Source organism: Engystomops pustulosus, chromosome 3 (genome assembly GCF_040894005.1).
Source record: "Engystomops pustulosus chromosome 3, aEngPut4.maternal, whole genome shotgun sequence".
Taxonomy (NCBI): Eukaryota; Metazoa; Chordata; class Amphibia; order Anura; family Leptodactylidae; genus Engystomops; species Engystomops pustulosus.
Genome location: NC_092413.1, coordinates 37,224,432 through 37,236,512, shown reverse-complemented (window position 1 = coordinate 37,236,512; position 12,081 = coordinate 37,224,432). Strand labels below are relative to the sequence as shown.

Genomic DNA, 12,081 nt, shown 5'->3' with positions numbered 1-12,081 from the left:
CAGATAGACTCTCCGCTTTACATTCTACTTCTCTTCTTTTAAGCCGTTCTTCAATTGGCTTTCAGAATACATAATGTGGTAAAATAAGGAATCACTGACACAGTTCAAGAAGTTTTTGGCTTTTATTCGGGCTTTCATTCCCAGCTAGTGGAGGATATAGAGTTTGGCAGAATAAAATATATATTAGATTAATGTTTAATTCATGCTTTACTTCATTTGCAATAAATATTAAAATATTATTTTCTGAGCTTCTGGAAGGGGTTGTGAAGGAAACAAATGCTGGTTGGAGGCCCTTAAAAGCCGTGTGGCCTGAATATTTTATATCCATGTTTACTCCAAAAATGAAAAACCAGGTGTCTCTTGCCAGTAATCACATGTCTCTTTTCCTAAGTTGATATTCTTTCTAGAATTCTCTAAAGGAAACTGAATTTCTTTTTTTAGAAAAGCGTTGAATAATCACATCAGCCTGACAAAAATTTTAATGAAATCATCAACTTTTTGATTTCTATTGGACATATTTAGGGAGATGTATTAATTTGTCTACCACAGAATTCTGTTGTAATTTGCACAAAAAACTGAGCCACATATACAAAGGGTTTTAAACCGTTTTCAGACACTCTTACAGCTAGTTAGACCAAAGGGATGTGGTTTTGTGCCAAAATGTCCTTGCACCAAAAATAATGCTGACCTGACAGAATTTTATCCCAGTGCCTTCAATGGGATTCCAAAAGATGGCCGCTTCCACCAGATACACACATGCATGCCTTTGACAGTATAGAATTTTTAGAGGGTCCAAAAGCAGAAGAGGAGACAAAAAGGTCCTAGAGTATTCTAGTATAATAAATAGTAGCTTGTACTTAAAGGAAGTGGAGAGAAGCTCACCGGATTTGGTTGTGCTAGGTTTAAGGCAGGACTCTAAATTTTGCCTCATGTAGGTATCATATGCTGCTGCCTTTCAAGAGGTCTTAAGATCCTCGGGCTACTTACAAGATAGGTTCTTTAAGTTTGTTCTTAAGTTGAACTGTATATTCTATAATTGTAGCTCCAGACAGATTGTCCCAGTGACAATTGGATTTTCAAATTTTTTTCTGTAACCAGCGGTCATCTGTAAGTTGGGTGTCCTTAAAAGTAGGGGACCGCCTGTACTGACACCCATTGGCTTCTTCTTCTAGGCAAGCAACTCACTGCCTCTAGCTTCAGTGTTTTTTTAATTGAAAAAGGGGTTCTTAGCCACCCCGAAATGTTTTGAGAAGCCCTAACTCTAGTACGCTACATGTGTGACTCCTCCCTACCACCAATGAGCGCCAGTTGTTTCCATTTGCATTTCTCCTTTAACCATATAGCCAAGGTCCATATGGAAGTCATCTCAGGAAGCCGGTTGTTCTGCACAGCAATGTCCATATGTTCTTAGCCTTCATGGATTCTTGGAGATACTTGGTAGACCTCTAGGAGGACCTTGGTAGACCTACTACGGGATATCTGATTGAAATGCCTAATTGGTTGGAAACTCTAATACATTTTTTGTAAAAATTTTAATGATAAATCTGAAATGTCAGTCCCTACACTTGGCTTTTTAGAACCAAATCATACAATATGACTTTCTTAAGGGGACGAGACACTTTTAATAATCTAGCGATTGTATTTCACGGTACAGTGGAGAATAATGTGTCTTATTAGAGCAGTGTACATTAACAATTAAAGAGCAGCAGAACGTCTCCGTCATAACTAAACTAACACTATCAATCACTTGTATTAGGGTGTCAGGTTTTAATCATACTGTACTACCGTCCCAAAGCAAACACTAGCGCTCGCTATGATGAGCTCTGCTTGCATGTAACTATGGAGAGGTAATGGATTATAGCTGACATCCTTGTGGTAATTGAAGAGTTTCTGGTCAATATTAACAAGGTCTATTCAAAAAGAACAATTGATTTGACAATTATGCATTTAAGAGATCTACCCACACATGGATTATTATGACGTGGCCTCTTTTAATTTATTAAGTGTGACCGTTTTGTACAGATGGACATAGCGGACATTGTCAGTTCAAAGACCAAGCTCTAATTTACAAAGTAACTGCAATTATAACTGCAGTTTTACTCAGTTTAATTACTGTTTTTGGTTATATCACTCAGTAATGGTTAGGGAAAAATTCCAGAGTGTGGACAGGTACAAGCTGAGCAGACTCTTCATGATTCCTCTGTGCTATGAGATGGTGGGGCACATTTAGATAGCCTTTCCTTGGAGTTCACCCAAAGTGCATTGTCCGATGATAATACACTCTGCCACGATTCACTAAGATCATGTGGCCCATATCCTGCATGTTTTGCTTCCCCGATCAGGTCTGACGGAGTTCACCTTCTTCTTCCTGGTGCATGAAAATGCTTGTGCTTGCGACACAATTTGAAACTTAAATCCCGCGCTCATTCCGAATCAGTCAGATCATCTGAAGGCTCTCCCCCCGATTTCTGTCCCATGAAAGCCAGTGCAGCTGCGCCAAAATCTGATCGCGTGTGACACAATCCCAGCACAAACCCCTGTTAACTACCTGCCAAAGCTGCGCAAATCCTGAAACGGCAAACAGTCCGACAAAAGTGAGTAGTGCGACCCTTAGTAAATAAGCCCTATTGTGTACTGACAATTTGCTTAGATTATCAGTTTACACTTTAATTTTCTCTACAAGTATCTGACACATAGACAAAGAGAAATTATACAGATCAGAGAAGGGTATAAGATACAATGAAGCACTCATACAGTCAGCTCTGCTATGCCTCCCCCTCCCATCAATACCTTATCTTCTCTGTAGCTTGCAGAGTAAGTCTCTGCACATTGCTGCTTGCTGGCAGGAAGTGCATATGTCTGAGCTGGTCTTCTAATGCAGGAGGAGGGGCAGGAGGCAGAGAGCACTACAGTGTGCAGACACGAGAAGCTATTCATTGAGTTATCTGCCCAGTCATAGTCAGGAGTTTACGGTTGGATCCAGGGACAACAAAAATTATGTACACCAGGACAGATAGTTTGGCAATATATCTGTGAGGTGCTGTATTTCTGTTAATAACAGTGAATTAGACGAAGTGTTATTTTGTTATCCTGCATACCCCTTTGAGGGCCAAGAGCACATAGAACTGAATCACTGCAGAATGTTTATTGCCGTGCACATTCCACTACCATTCTTTTTATAGCAGTAACCAAACAATGCTAAGGGGATGGAGCTCAATCTTCACTGATCATTTACGCTACCCGAGTCAAAAATGACTTGATTTTAACCAATCAAAAAAAGAAAAGGAATTTTCTATATTATTCGTGTTTCTGCATATTACATGAGAATACACTATGAGAATGAATAGATGCTTTGATACATTGAGAACACTTATTAGTTCATTGTTTTTGTGGATCTATTTTATTATTCTATCATAAGTTCTGCTCTGGCCTTTTGTGACAGTGAATGTTTAGCATGGCGTATGATTTTATAAATTAGAATTTAATGTGCTCTTTCATGCTGTGATCTGTTTGCTGATTAGAAGTAATACTGTCGCTTCATTTTAATAAAAAATATAATTGCTTCCAGATCAAGATTCCTGATGGAGAACTCTCTGAAGGAGAAATACATCTAAGCATTTGTTCAAATATTAGTTTAATATATTGACTTCTCCAAATTTAACTCTTCATTGAGTATGCGGCTATTTTATATCATTATTCGCGAGGAGCGGAACCGCAAAACCAAATTTTAACGGGTCGGCTCATCAGTAATCATTACTTATTCAAAAAAGGACTAATAAGAAGTCGTAGTGTATTTAATAAAAATAGCTATATTTACAATTTCCAAAGTTGTCATAATAAACGTATAACAAATATATCTATAAATACATACAGTCTAAACAAATTATTCATCAATTTAAAGGGGTTTTCCCAAAAAACAAGCAGTCCCAATCCAAAGCTACTCTACTGGACAAAATCTGTTTAAAGGGGATTTTCTACAAAGTTAGTTAGGACCTTTCCCAAGGATAGGGCCTCACTTTCTGATTGTGGGGGTCTTAGTGATGGGACCCTCACAGATCATGAAAACGGGGTTTCTATGTGATCCCCATCGCACCCCTCATAGCACCACTGATATGACCCTTGTATGCACGACTGGCTGCCCCGTTCATCTCTATGGAGATGACGTAGATTGCAGAGCACCGTACTCGTTGGTGCTATGAGGTGTGTGAGGGGGGTATTTTGGACTACCATTCTAATGATCTATGGGGTACCATCACTGATTCCCCCACCGATTAGCAAGTTATGCCCTATCCTTCGAATGGGTCCTAACTTTCTTCATGGACAAACCCCTTTAAGCACATTTTGTCTGGTTGAGTAGCTTTGGATTGGGATTGCTCTCACGAAACAGTGGAATTATTATTATGGCTCATCAGAAGGTTCTCTGTTAGGCCAGTCCTAAATAAAATTACCCCAAATCAATAGTAGTTCTATGTAGGAGTCTTTAGTAGTGGTATATTAAAGAATTCTGGAAGTGGAATTATATTATATAACTGATAATGATATAACTTATATTATGACTGATTCTTATAAAACAGCCCTATCTACAGTTGGGTGTTTTTAATGAAAATCTGAGTTTTTCAGGACTAGGGGGAGTTTTATCCCAATTTTCAGGACAATTAAAGCAACATTGGTTAAAACCAACTAGATTTTTATTTATTACAAAATTTGGCAAAACTTCAGCAAAGATTCACTCTTCTCTAGCCCTTGTGCAACATTATTATTGTTCTTTGCCTTTAAGATTCCCTTTAAACTACATAGGTTAGTCATTGTTTGTCATTTTGGGTGCACGCCAATATTCAGGAGCCAGAGTTTGTGGTTAAGAAATGTTTTATTTGTTTTCTTGAAACACAACGCGTTTCGGGGTCACAGGAACCCTTTTTCAAGTGCAAAAGACTGGAACCTGGAAAGGAGTGAGATTCCACTCTTTGTCTCTTGCACTTGAAAAAGGGGTTCCCTGTGACCCTGAAACGCATTGTAATTTTTTAGACAACTAATAAAACGTTTCGCAACTTTTAACTCTGAGTCCTGACTATTCGTATGCACCAAAATCGAGAAACAAACTAACCTACTTGAGCATGATCCAGACAAAGTCTGGTGACTGTAGCCTGATGAGCTAGTCTAAAGGCAGCACCTAATGGTATATACACAAGCTGAATGCTAGAGTTGTGCCTACCTATAGCACAACCATATTCAGTGAGCCTCATTTCACCATCTCACGGAGCACTTACAGATTTCTAATAACAATACTGCTCTATGAGCACTATGTCATCTTCCTTCTTGCCTTTTTACAAACTTTAAAGGGGTTATCCGGTTATAAAAATTTACTTCGGGCTGGGCTGGGACGGGCTATTTAAAAATCATAAACGTGTACTTACCTCCTCCGGCGCCGCCGATGTCCCGTGCCACGGGCCGTCTGATCCATGCGCCTGTTTGTTTACAGAGGTACAGAAGCCGCGCACACGGAGCTTCCGGTCGGCGATGTGGCCGGCTCCTCCCATCCGTCCCTATCTGTCAGCGTTGTTAGCGCTGGGAGATGGTGTCCGATGGGAGCTTCCAGCTGGCAGAAAGCTCCCTGTGCACCCTTATAAACAAACCGCGCACAGATGAGACGGACTGCGGTGCTGGACATCGGCGGCGTCGAAGGTGGTAAGTACACGTTTATTATTTTTAAATAGCCCGTCCCAGCCCGGCCCTAAGTAAATTTTTATACCCGGATAACCCCTTTAAATTACATAGAGATCCCAATCTACAAACATTTTGTTTAATTTAAGCGGTTCAGAAAAATTAAAGCAACATAATTAAAGAGCTTTAAAAGGAACTTTTCAGGATTATTTGGGATTCCTAAACACCTACATGTCTTTATCAGGTGCCCTGGGCAACGGAAATGGGTCTGAGGTAACTCATAAGAAATCAGCAAGGTCCTATGGGTGGTTTATTATCCCAAATTACCTTGACAGATAACCAAAATTATGTATTAAAATATTTGATGACAAACTACTCCCCATTGTGTGACCATTTCCACCAAACAGTCCAATGGTTTTTTGATAAATGTCACAGCTTAGTAATCCTGTCAGAAGATTAGAATTTCAAAAGCTTCAGAAATTCAAAGCCTTATGAAAATTAATATTTCCTGCCTGCGGTTTTCCCAGATTCTGCATCTATTTCATGTCTCATTGAAAAAAAAAATCCTCTCAAGTTTGTCAGCAAAAAAAAAAAAAAAAGCTGCAATGTTTTTCAAAAGGAATTGACATAAGCGCTACCTATACGTATCACCAGTTCCATTTACATCCTTGGCAGGATGTTAATTATTTTTTCAGCTATAAATAAGGTATCATAATGTCTATTCAACATATGAAACTTGTCAGTGTGAAATTTATGGAAAAAGATGTTAATTGTCGGTATTTGACCTCAATTTGTGCTTTTATATGTAAACCATTCTCCTTCAGGAAATTCATTTGCAATTCATTTTTTCATGAGAATAACCCAAAAAACAATATCGCGACAGGGAAGAAAGAGTCTAAGCCTTGCCATTCAACTAAACCTCTGTCCCTGCCTACTTACCAACACCTCACTAAACAACTCGGCGGCAGTTACCCTAACTTGGGTTTATGCAAGGAAGACAAGATAGACAGACAGACAAGAAGAAGGGCCAGACAGACATATAAATCATATACATTATATCTTGGCCTTTGTATTTTTTAAGAAAATCTGCACATGAAAAATCATGTGTGTACATATGTGTGAAATTCATTACGATCCTATTGTTTATATTGTTACGCGTTTCATATACATTTTTTAGTTGTGTGGAGGTCTATAAATCATGCTGATTATATAAGGTATAAACACTAAATTTTATACATCTTTTCTATTTTCTTAGGAGACTGAACTTTTGGATATAAGTTTAGTGAAAGATGCCAGATGGGGAAAGCACGCGAGGACTCCAAAGGTAAGAACTGATTATAAGACATGAGTCTTACTGACTTATTGAAAAATGATTCATTTCTTCTGTTACTGATGATTCTATCTGAGAACACAAAGTATTAATATTTTGTCAGGATTCAATGGCCGGTGTGAAAACTTGTGTTCTTCTCCCCTTGTTCTATACTGAGCAGACACCTCACTGTGACTGTTCAGAGACTCTGCACTCACCGAAAACTAGCTATGAGGCATAAAAATAATTGTCGCTTTACTATATTGGATCACATTATATATTGAGCAAGAAGAATTTATCTATCTACATACACATAACTGTATAGATATTTATATAGAATTATACCACCTAACACCAGAGTGACACTGCTTAGTATTTGTTACATTGCCTTTAAAAGGAAGCTATCATCATGAACAGACACAATAAATCATTCTTCACCCCTCCCCCCACTGTATCTTTGCTTAAAAGTGCAAGGAAAATATGCTAAGTTTTCCAGGATGGGATAAGGAAAACCACTCCTCTTGCTGCCCTGTAAGGCAGCTCCCTTGACATCAAGCAGAACCTTCAGGAAGCCTAATGACATGATCCCGGATTAAAACCAAACTAGTATTGCTATTTCCGAAGGAACAGACCCCCAACTGTAGACAGTGCTGTTTCGACCTGATTGGGTCTCCTCAGTACAGCGTAGGGAACTGGTTAAGTCCACCGTATTGGCGTGTGGAGTCTTGTAGACCATGGATCCTCCACAAGGGGGATTCAAAGAAAATTTGAAAAGTTTGTTTGATGTCAAGGGAGCTGCCTAACAAGGTAGCTAAATGAGGCGTGGTTTTCCTTATCCCATCCTGGAAAAAAATTTCTGTCTGATCATGTTGAAATTTAGATTTGGTCTGAGATGTCAGTTACTTGCTTCAATGGCAGCCTGGAGACTCTTGAACATGACTCTTCTCTTCAGAAATTGACTCTTCTCCACCTATTAGATAAACAGCTTTACTATGGCAGATAATTTTAGGTGATATGGGGAGGACTTTTAACCCTTTCCCAGCAGGTATTACCGCTATGAAGGGTAAAATTGTGGTGGCAGGTCTACTTTAACACCATGGGACCAGAAGTCTTCCGAAAGGCTTCATTATCTAACTTCTCATAAAAAATTACATAACATCCCTCACACTATTAGGGCTCATCCAGGACACTGATAGAAGCTTTCTCCCAATTCTGTGTATGCAGTGCTCCTGAGTTTTTTATAGTAGTGAATAGTGCCTGGGACTTCTGGAATGACTGACAATTAGAAGTCCATTAAAACATGCAAAAATGCGGACTTCTGTTAAATACTTAACTTTACTCAGGGTAAAGTTCTGTTGAAGTCGATTTATTACTCAAATACATAGACATAACATGTTATTTCACCAAAAATGATTTTCTAGGTTATCTTGTAGACTACAGTAGATTTCAATTGATGTGTTCACCAGAGCTGAAGCCAACTATTATTTGCATGGTGCAGATACCATGGCTTTTCATTTGTAACAGTAGTCCAGAGATCATAGAAGCTGGTCCATATGGAGATAAAGTGGATTGGTTCTTGTATGAGAATTAGTAAGGGAGTCACTAGGGCACAACATTCCAAAAACAAAACAATGCGATCTTAAAGGGCATCTACCACTAGGATGAAAGATTGTAAACCAAGCACACTGATATACTGATGTGTGCTCCCTTCAGCAGGATCGGCTTTTCTTTTAGCTTCTTATGGCCTGGTTTATACAAAAAAAAGGCTTTAAAAATTATGCCAAAGAGTGAGGGGCTACATAGGTGTTAATGGAGCCTACCTTTTTTAACCTCTTCATGCTCTTTGCCATACATGTATGAGCTACTATCACAATATAAAAGAGGGCTAATTGGCTTATCATACAGAGGTGGGGTTTGCTGCATATTGCAGAAAACACCTACCGCAAACAACTACCACTAATATCCCCTTGGTATTAACCTCTTGATTGGCTTCCTGACATCGCAGTGATCGGTTGCCATTGTCAGACCCGAGGCTGTATGCCTGCTGCAGATTCGTTACAATGTGCCAATGGAGCACTGTAACGAATTCTTGCAATACACTTTTACACCATTTTACATCACATAAAACATTTTCAATGAAGTGATTAAAAGGTTGCATAGTCCTCAAAATGGTAGCAATGAAAACATCAGCTCATCTTGCAAAAAATTACACCTCACACAGTTCCATACACCAAAGTATAAAAAAGTTATTAGTGTCAAAAGATGCCTTTCCAAGTGTTCATACCCTTCTAGACTCCTCCTATTAGTTGGCTTAGTTTATAGTAGGAAAATGCCATTGTGCCTAATTTGTGACACACACACCTTTTCCTGAGAAATCTTTTGTTCGCCCCCCTTAACTTTTGTCTAACCCTTCATAATATAATCCCTGAACTCTGTAAACTTCTATTACATTTCTGTAATCCATATGTTACATATGACCCATATAGGTTGAAGGCTTGCAGGTCTTGACCCCACCAGTGAGACCTCCATACTGTCACTTGTCTCCTATCCTGTGTGTCTAAAGTGGTACAATCCCTTTAAGTGTGGGTCCCTGTGTAACGCTTTTTATATATTAGATATCATGCTTTCCATAATTCCATACATTGTACCATACCCTCGTTTCTTCTTTTCTTTTAGTTTTTTTCCCTCTACATACTTTCCTAATGATGTATTTGAGGCTTGTACATTTGGGAAGTGACATGTCACCGCGCACCCACCAGTTTATGAAACATTACATATTCTTGTTTTATTACAAAGCAGAGTAACCAGTTCTTACAAGGTTCAGAACAAAAGTGCTTTTAGACGTCCTTGAGGACTTCTCACACATGGATAAGGCTTCGGAGAAGTACTTATGAGCATGTAATATTTATGACATTGTGAGCTCCCGTGGCAAGATGATTTTGATGCTCTTTAGGTAGAATGATTTGGGGTGATGTAACATTGTTTTTTTGTCTATATTTGGTGTTGGTTTTGGTGCACTTATGGCGCAAATGCTGTTTTGCGATTTTCTATTATGCCATACGAACATAAAGCCCCTTGACATAGACTCTGCCGGCACCAAATTCATTATTTGCATAGCTAAGTTTTCACAATAGGATTGAATTCATGAATTGAGACTTTGAGTTTAGGTGCCAATTGGTTTAATGCCAATTTGCTGCAAATTTTGATGGTTTTTTTTCAACTTTTTATGTGACTGATGCAAAAAAACCATAACATAAGAACACTGCCAACAGATTTATGAAGGGCCGAAAGCTCTTTAATAAATCTGATGGGCAGCAGAGCTCCAAAGAAGGACATATGGACCCACCCTAATACTAAATTACCCCCATTGTTTTCTAAAAACCTCCTACTGTTATGGTAAAAAATGTTACCAAAAAATGATAACATAGGAAAGCATATAAAAAGTTAGGGAGCAAATAATTTTTGCTTTTACACGATGATGGTGGTAGCCAAGTCAAGACAATTAAAGGGGATGTGCAATGATAATCATGAAAAACAACGATTTACGTTTCAGAACACTGTCTAAATATATCAGTCGTTTTACTACACATTGCATTATGATTTATTTTATCAGCATCTTAAGTGTACTGATCCATGTTTAGGACCTTATCTACAATGAAATCGAAAACAGCTGTATGGGCCCCTTATTGAGAGGTTTCAAGAGTCCTGATTCATCCTGTTTCCCTTGTTTTTGCCCTTATGGGAGAGGTTTTTTGTGTACTTGGAGTAGAACCAGGTATCTCAGGTTGGTAGCGAAACCAATAGTAGAACTTGGGTAATGTTTTTGTAGAAGTTTTGATCAATCTCCACACAATGAGATACCCAGTGGTAAGTGTTGTTTCCTGGAAGTGATTTGACCATAGTTTTATAGTCCCAGCAATCGCACTCTTACCGTTTTGCATAGCCAAGTTTTCACGATAAGATTGAATTCATGAATTGAGACTTTCAGTCTAGGTGCCAATTGGTTTAATGCCAATTTGCTGCAAAAGTTGATTTTTTTTGCAACTTTTTATGTGACTGATGCAAAAAAAAAAACATAGCATAAGAACACTGCGAACAGATTTGTGGAGGGCCGAGATGGACAGTTTTTCAGGACAATATCCTCTACAGCCAAGAGTCCAAGAGGTTTTTATTTAAGGATTTTTTATATTAAAGGTGTTTTCTGAGAACGTTAAAAAACCCTTTTGGTGGCTGGGAGGGGGCTGATTAAGAAAAAAAATAAACATTTACTTACCTCCGCAGTCCCTCCAAGCTTCCCACTTGCCATCTCTCCTGAAACCGTGCTGCGCTTAGCTTTTGGTCGGCTGGCTACCTCGGCGGGCCAGAAGCTGAAGGCAGCGCAGTTTCCATTTCCCTGATTGTTTACATGGTGCACGGACCAGAGAGATGGCCCCTGGAGCTAAGTAAATGGTTTTTTTTAACTAGACCCCTTCCTGCCACTAAAGGGTGTTTGTACACTCTCGGACAACCCCTTTTAAGTTGATGTAGTTTAACAAGAAAAGGAAGTCCTTAAAGGAAATCTGGCATTGGAAATTGGCCTCATAAACCACTACCATGATGTTGTCAAGCAGCTAGACACCTTCTAGAACATGTTTGTGATAAATAAAGGAGTATTATAGGGAATATGAAGCAATTTATGCTAGAACACGGAGACATGATATGTAACCAGGATTAAACAGATCACGTTTAGGATTTATACTTAAAAGGTGAAATGCAGTTAAAGGCAACAACGTGATGTAAGCACATAAAAGAAATAAACTGAACAATGTCTTCTGAGCCACAAAACTCTAATTATTATCTGCATATCTTTCACCACATGAGACACAAATCCTAGCTGGCATAGATATGAAATAGAATATTTTTGAAGTGTTGATTTATGTACTTTAGTAAAGAATCAGAAATATACTGTAAAAAACACATATAAAAACCACAAATAAATGTGATCAATCAAAATACAGAACAAAACAGCAAACAAAAAGGACAAATGGTGAAAAATACCAACATCATAAAGCGGAAGCCAATATGACCAAAGAGAACGTGAAGCCTGCTGTCACATCATTCATGCAACTAGA

The 12,081-nt window shown here is 38.6% G+C and overlaps 1 protein-coding gene across 3 annotated transcripts in view; it reads left to right on the top strand.

Moving 5' to 3' along the window:
* PLCB1 (phospholipase C beta 1) overlaps positions 1 to 12,081 on the top strand; it is a 457,336-nt gene that overhangs the window by 136,796 nt on the left and 308,459 nt on the right. For all 3 annotated transcript variants that reach the window (XR_011854040.1, XM_072140489.1, XM_072140490.1), the window contains one exon: positions 6,917 to 6,985. Coding sequence is in view for 2 of the 3 variants with exons in the window: in XM_072140489.1 (XP_071996590.1) it covers positions 6,917 to 6,985 (69 nt within the window). In the remaining variant the exon portion in view is untranslated. The remainder of the gene's footprint in view (positions 1 to 6,916; positions 6,986 to 12,081) is intronic.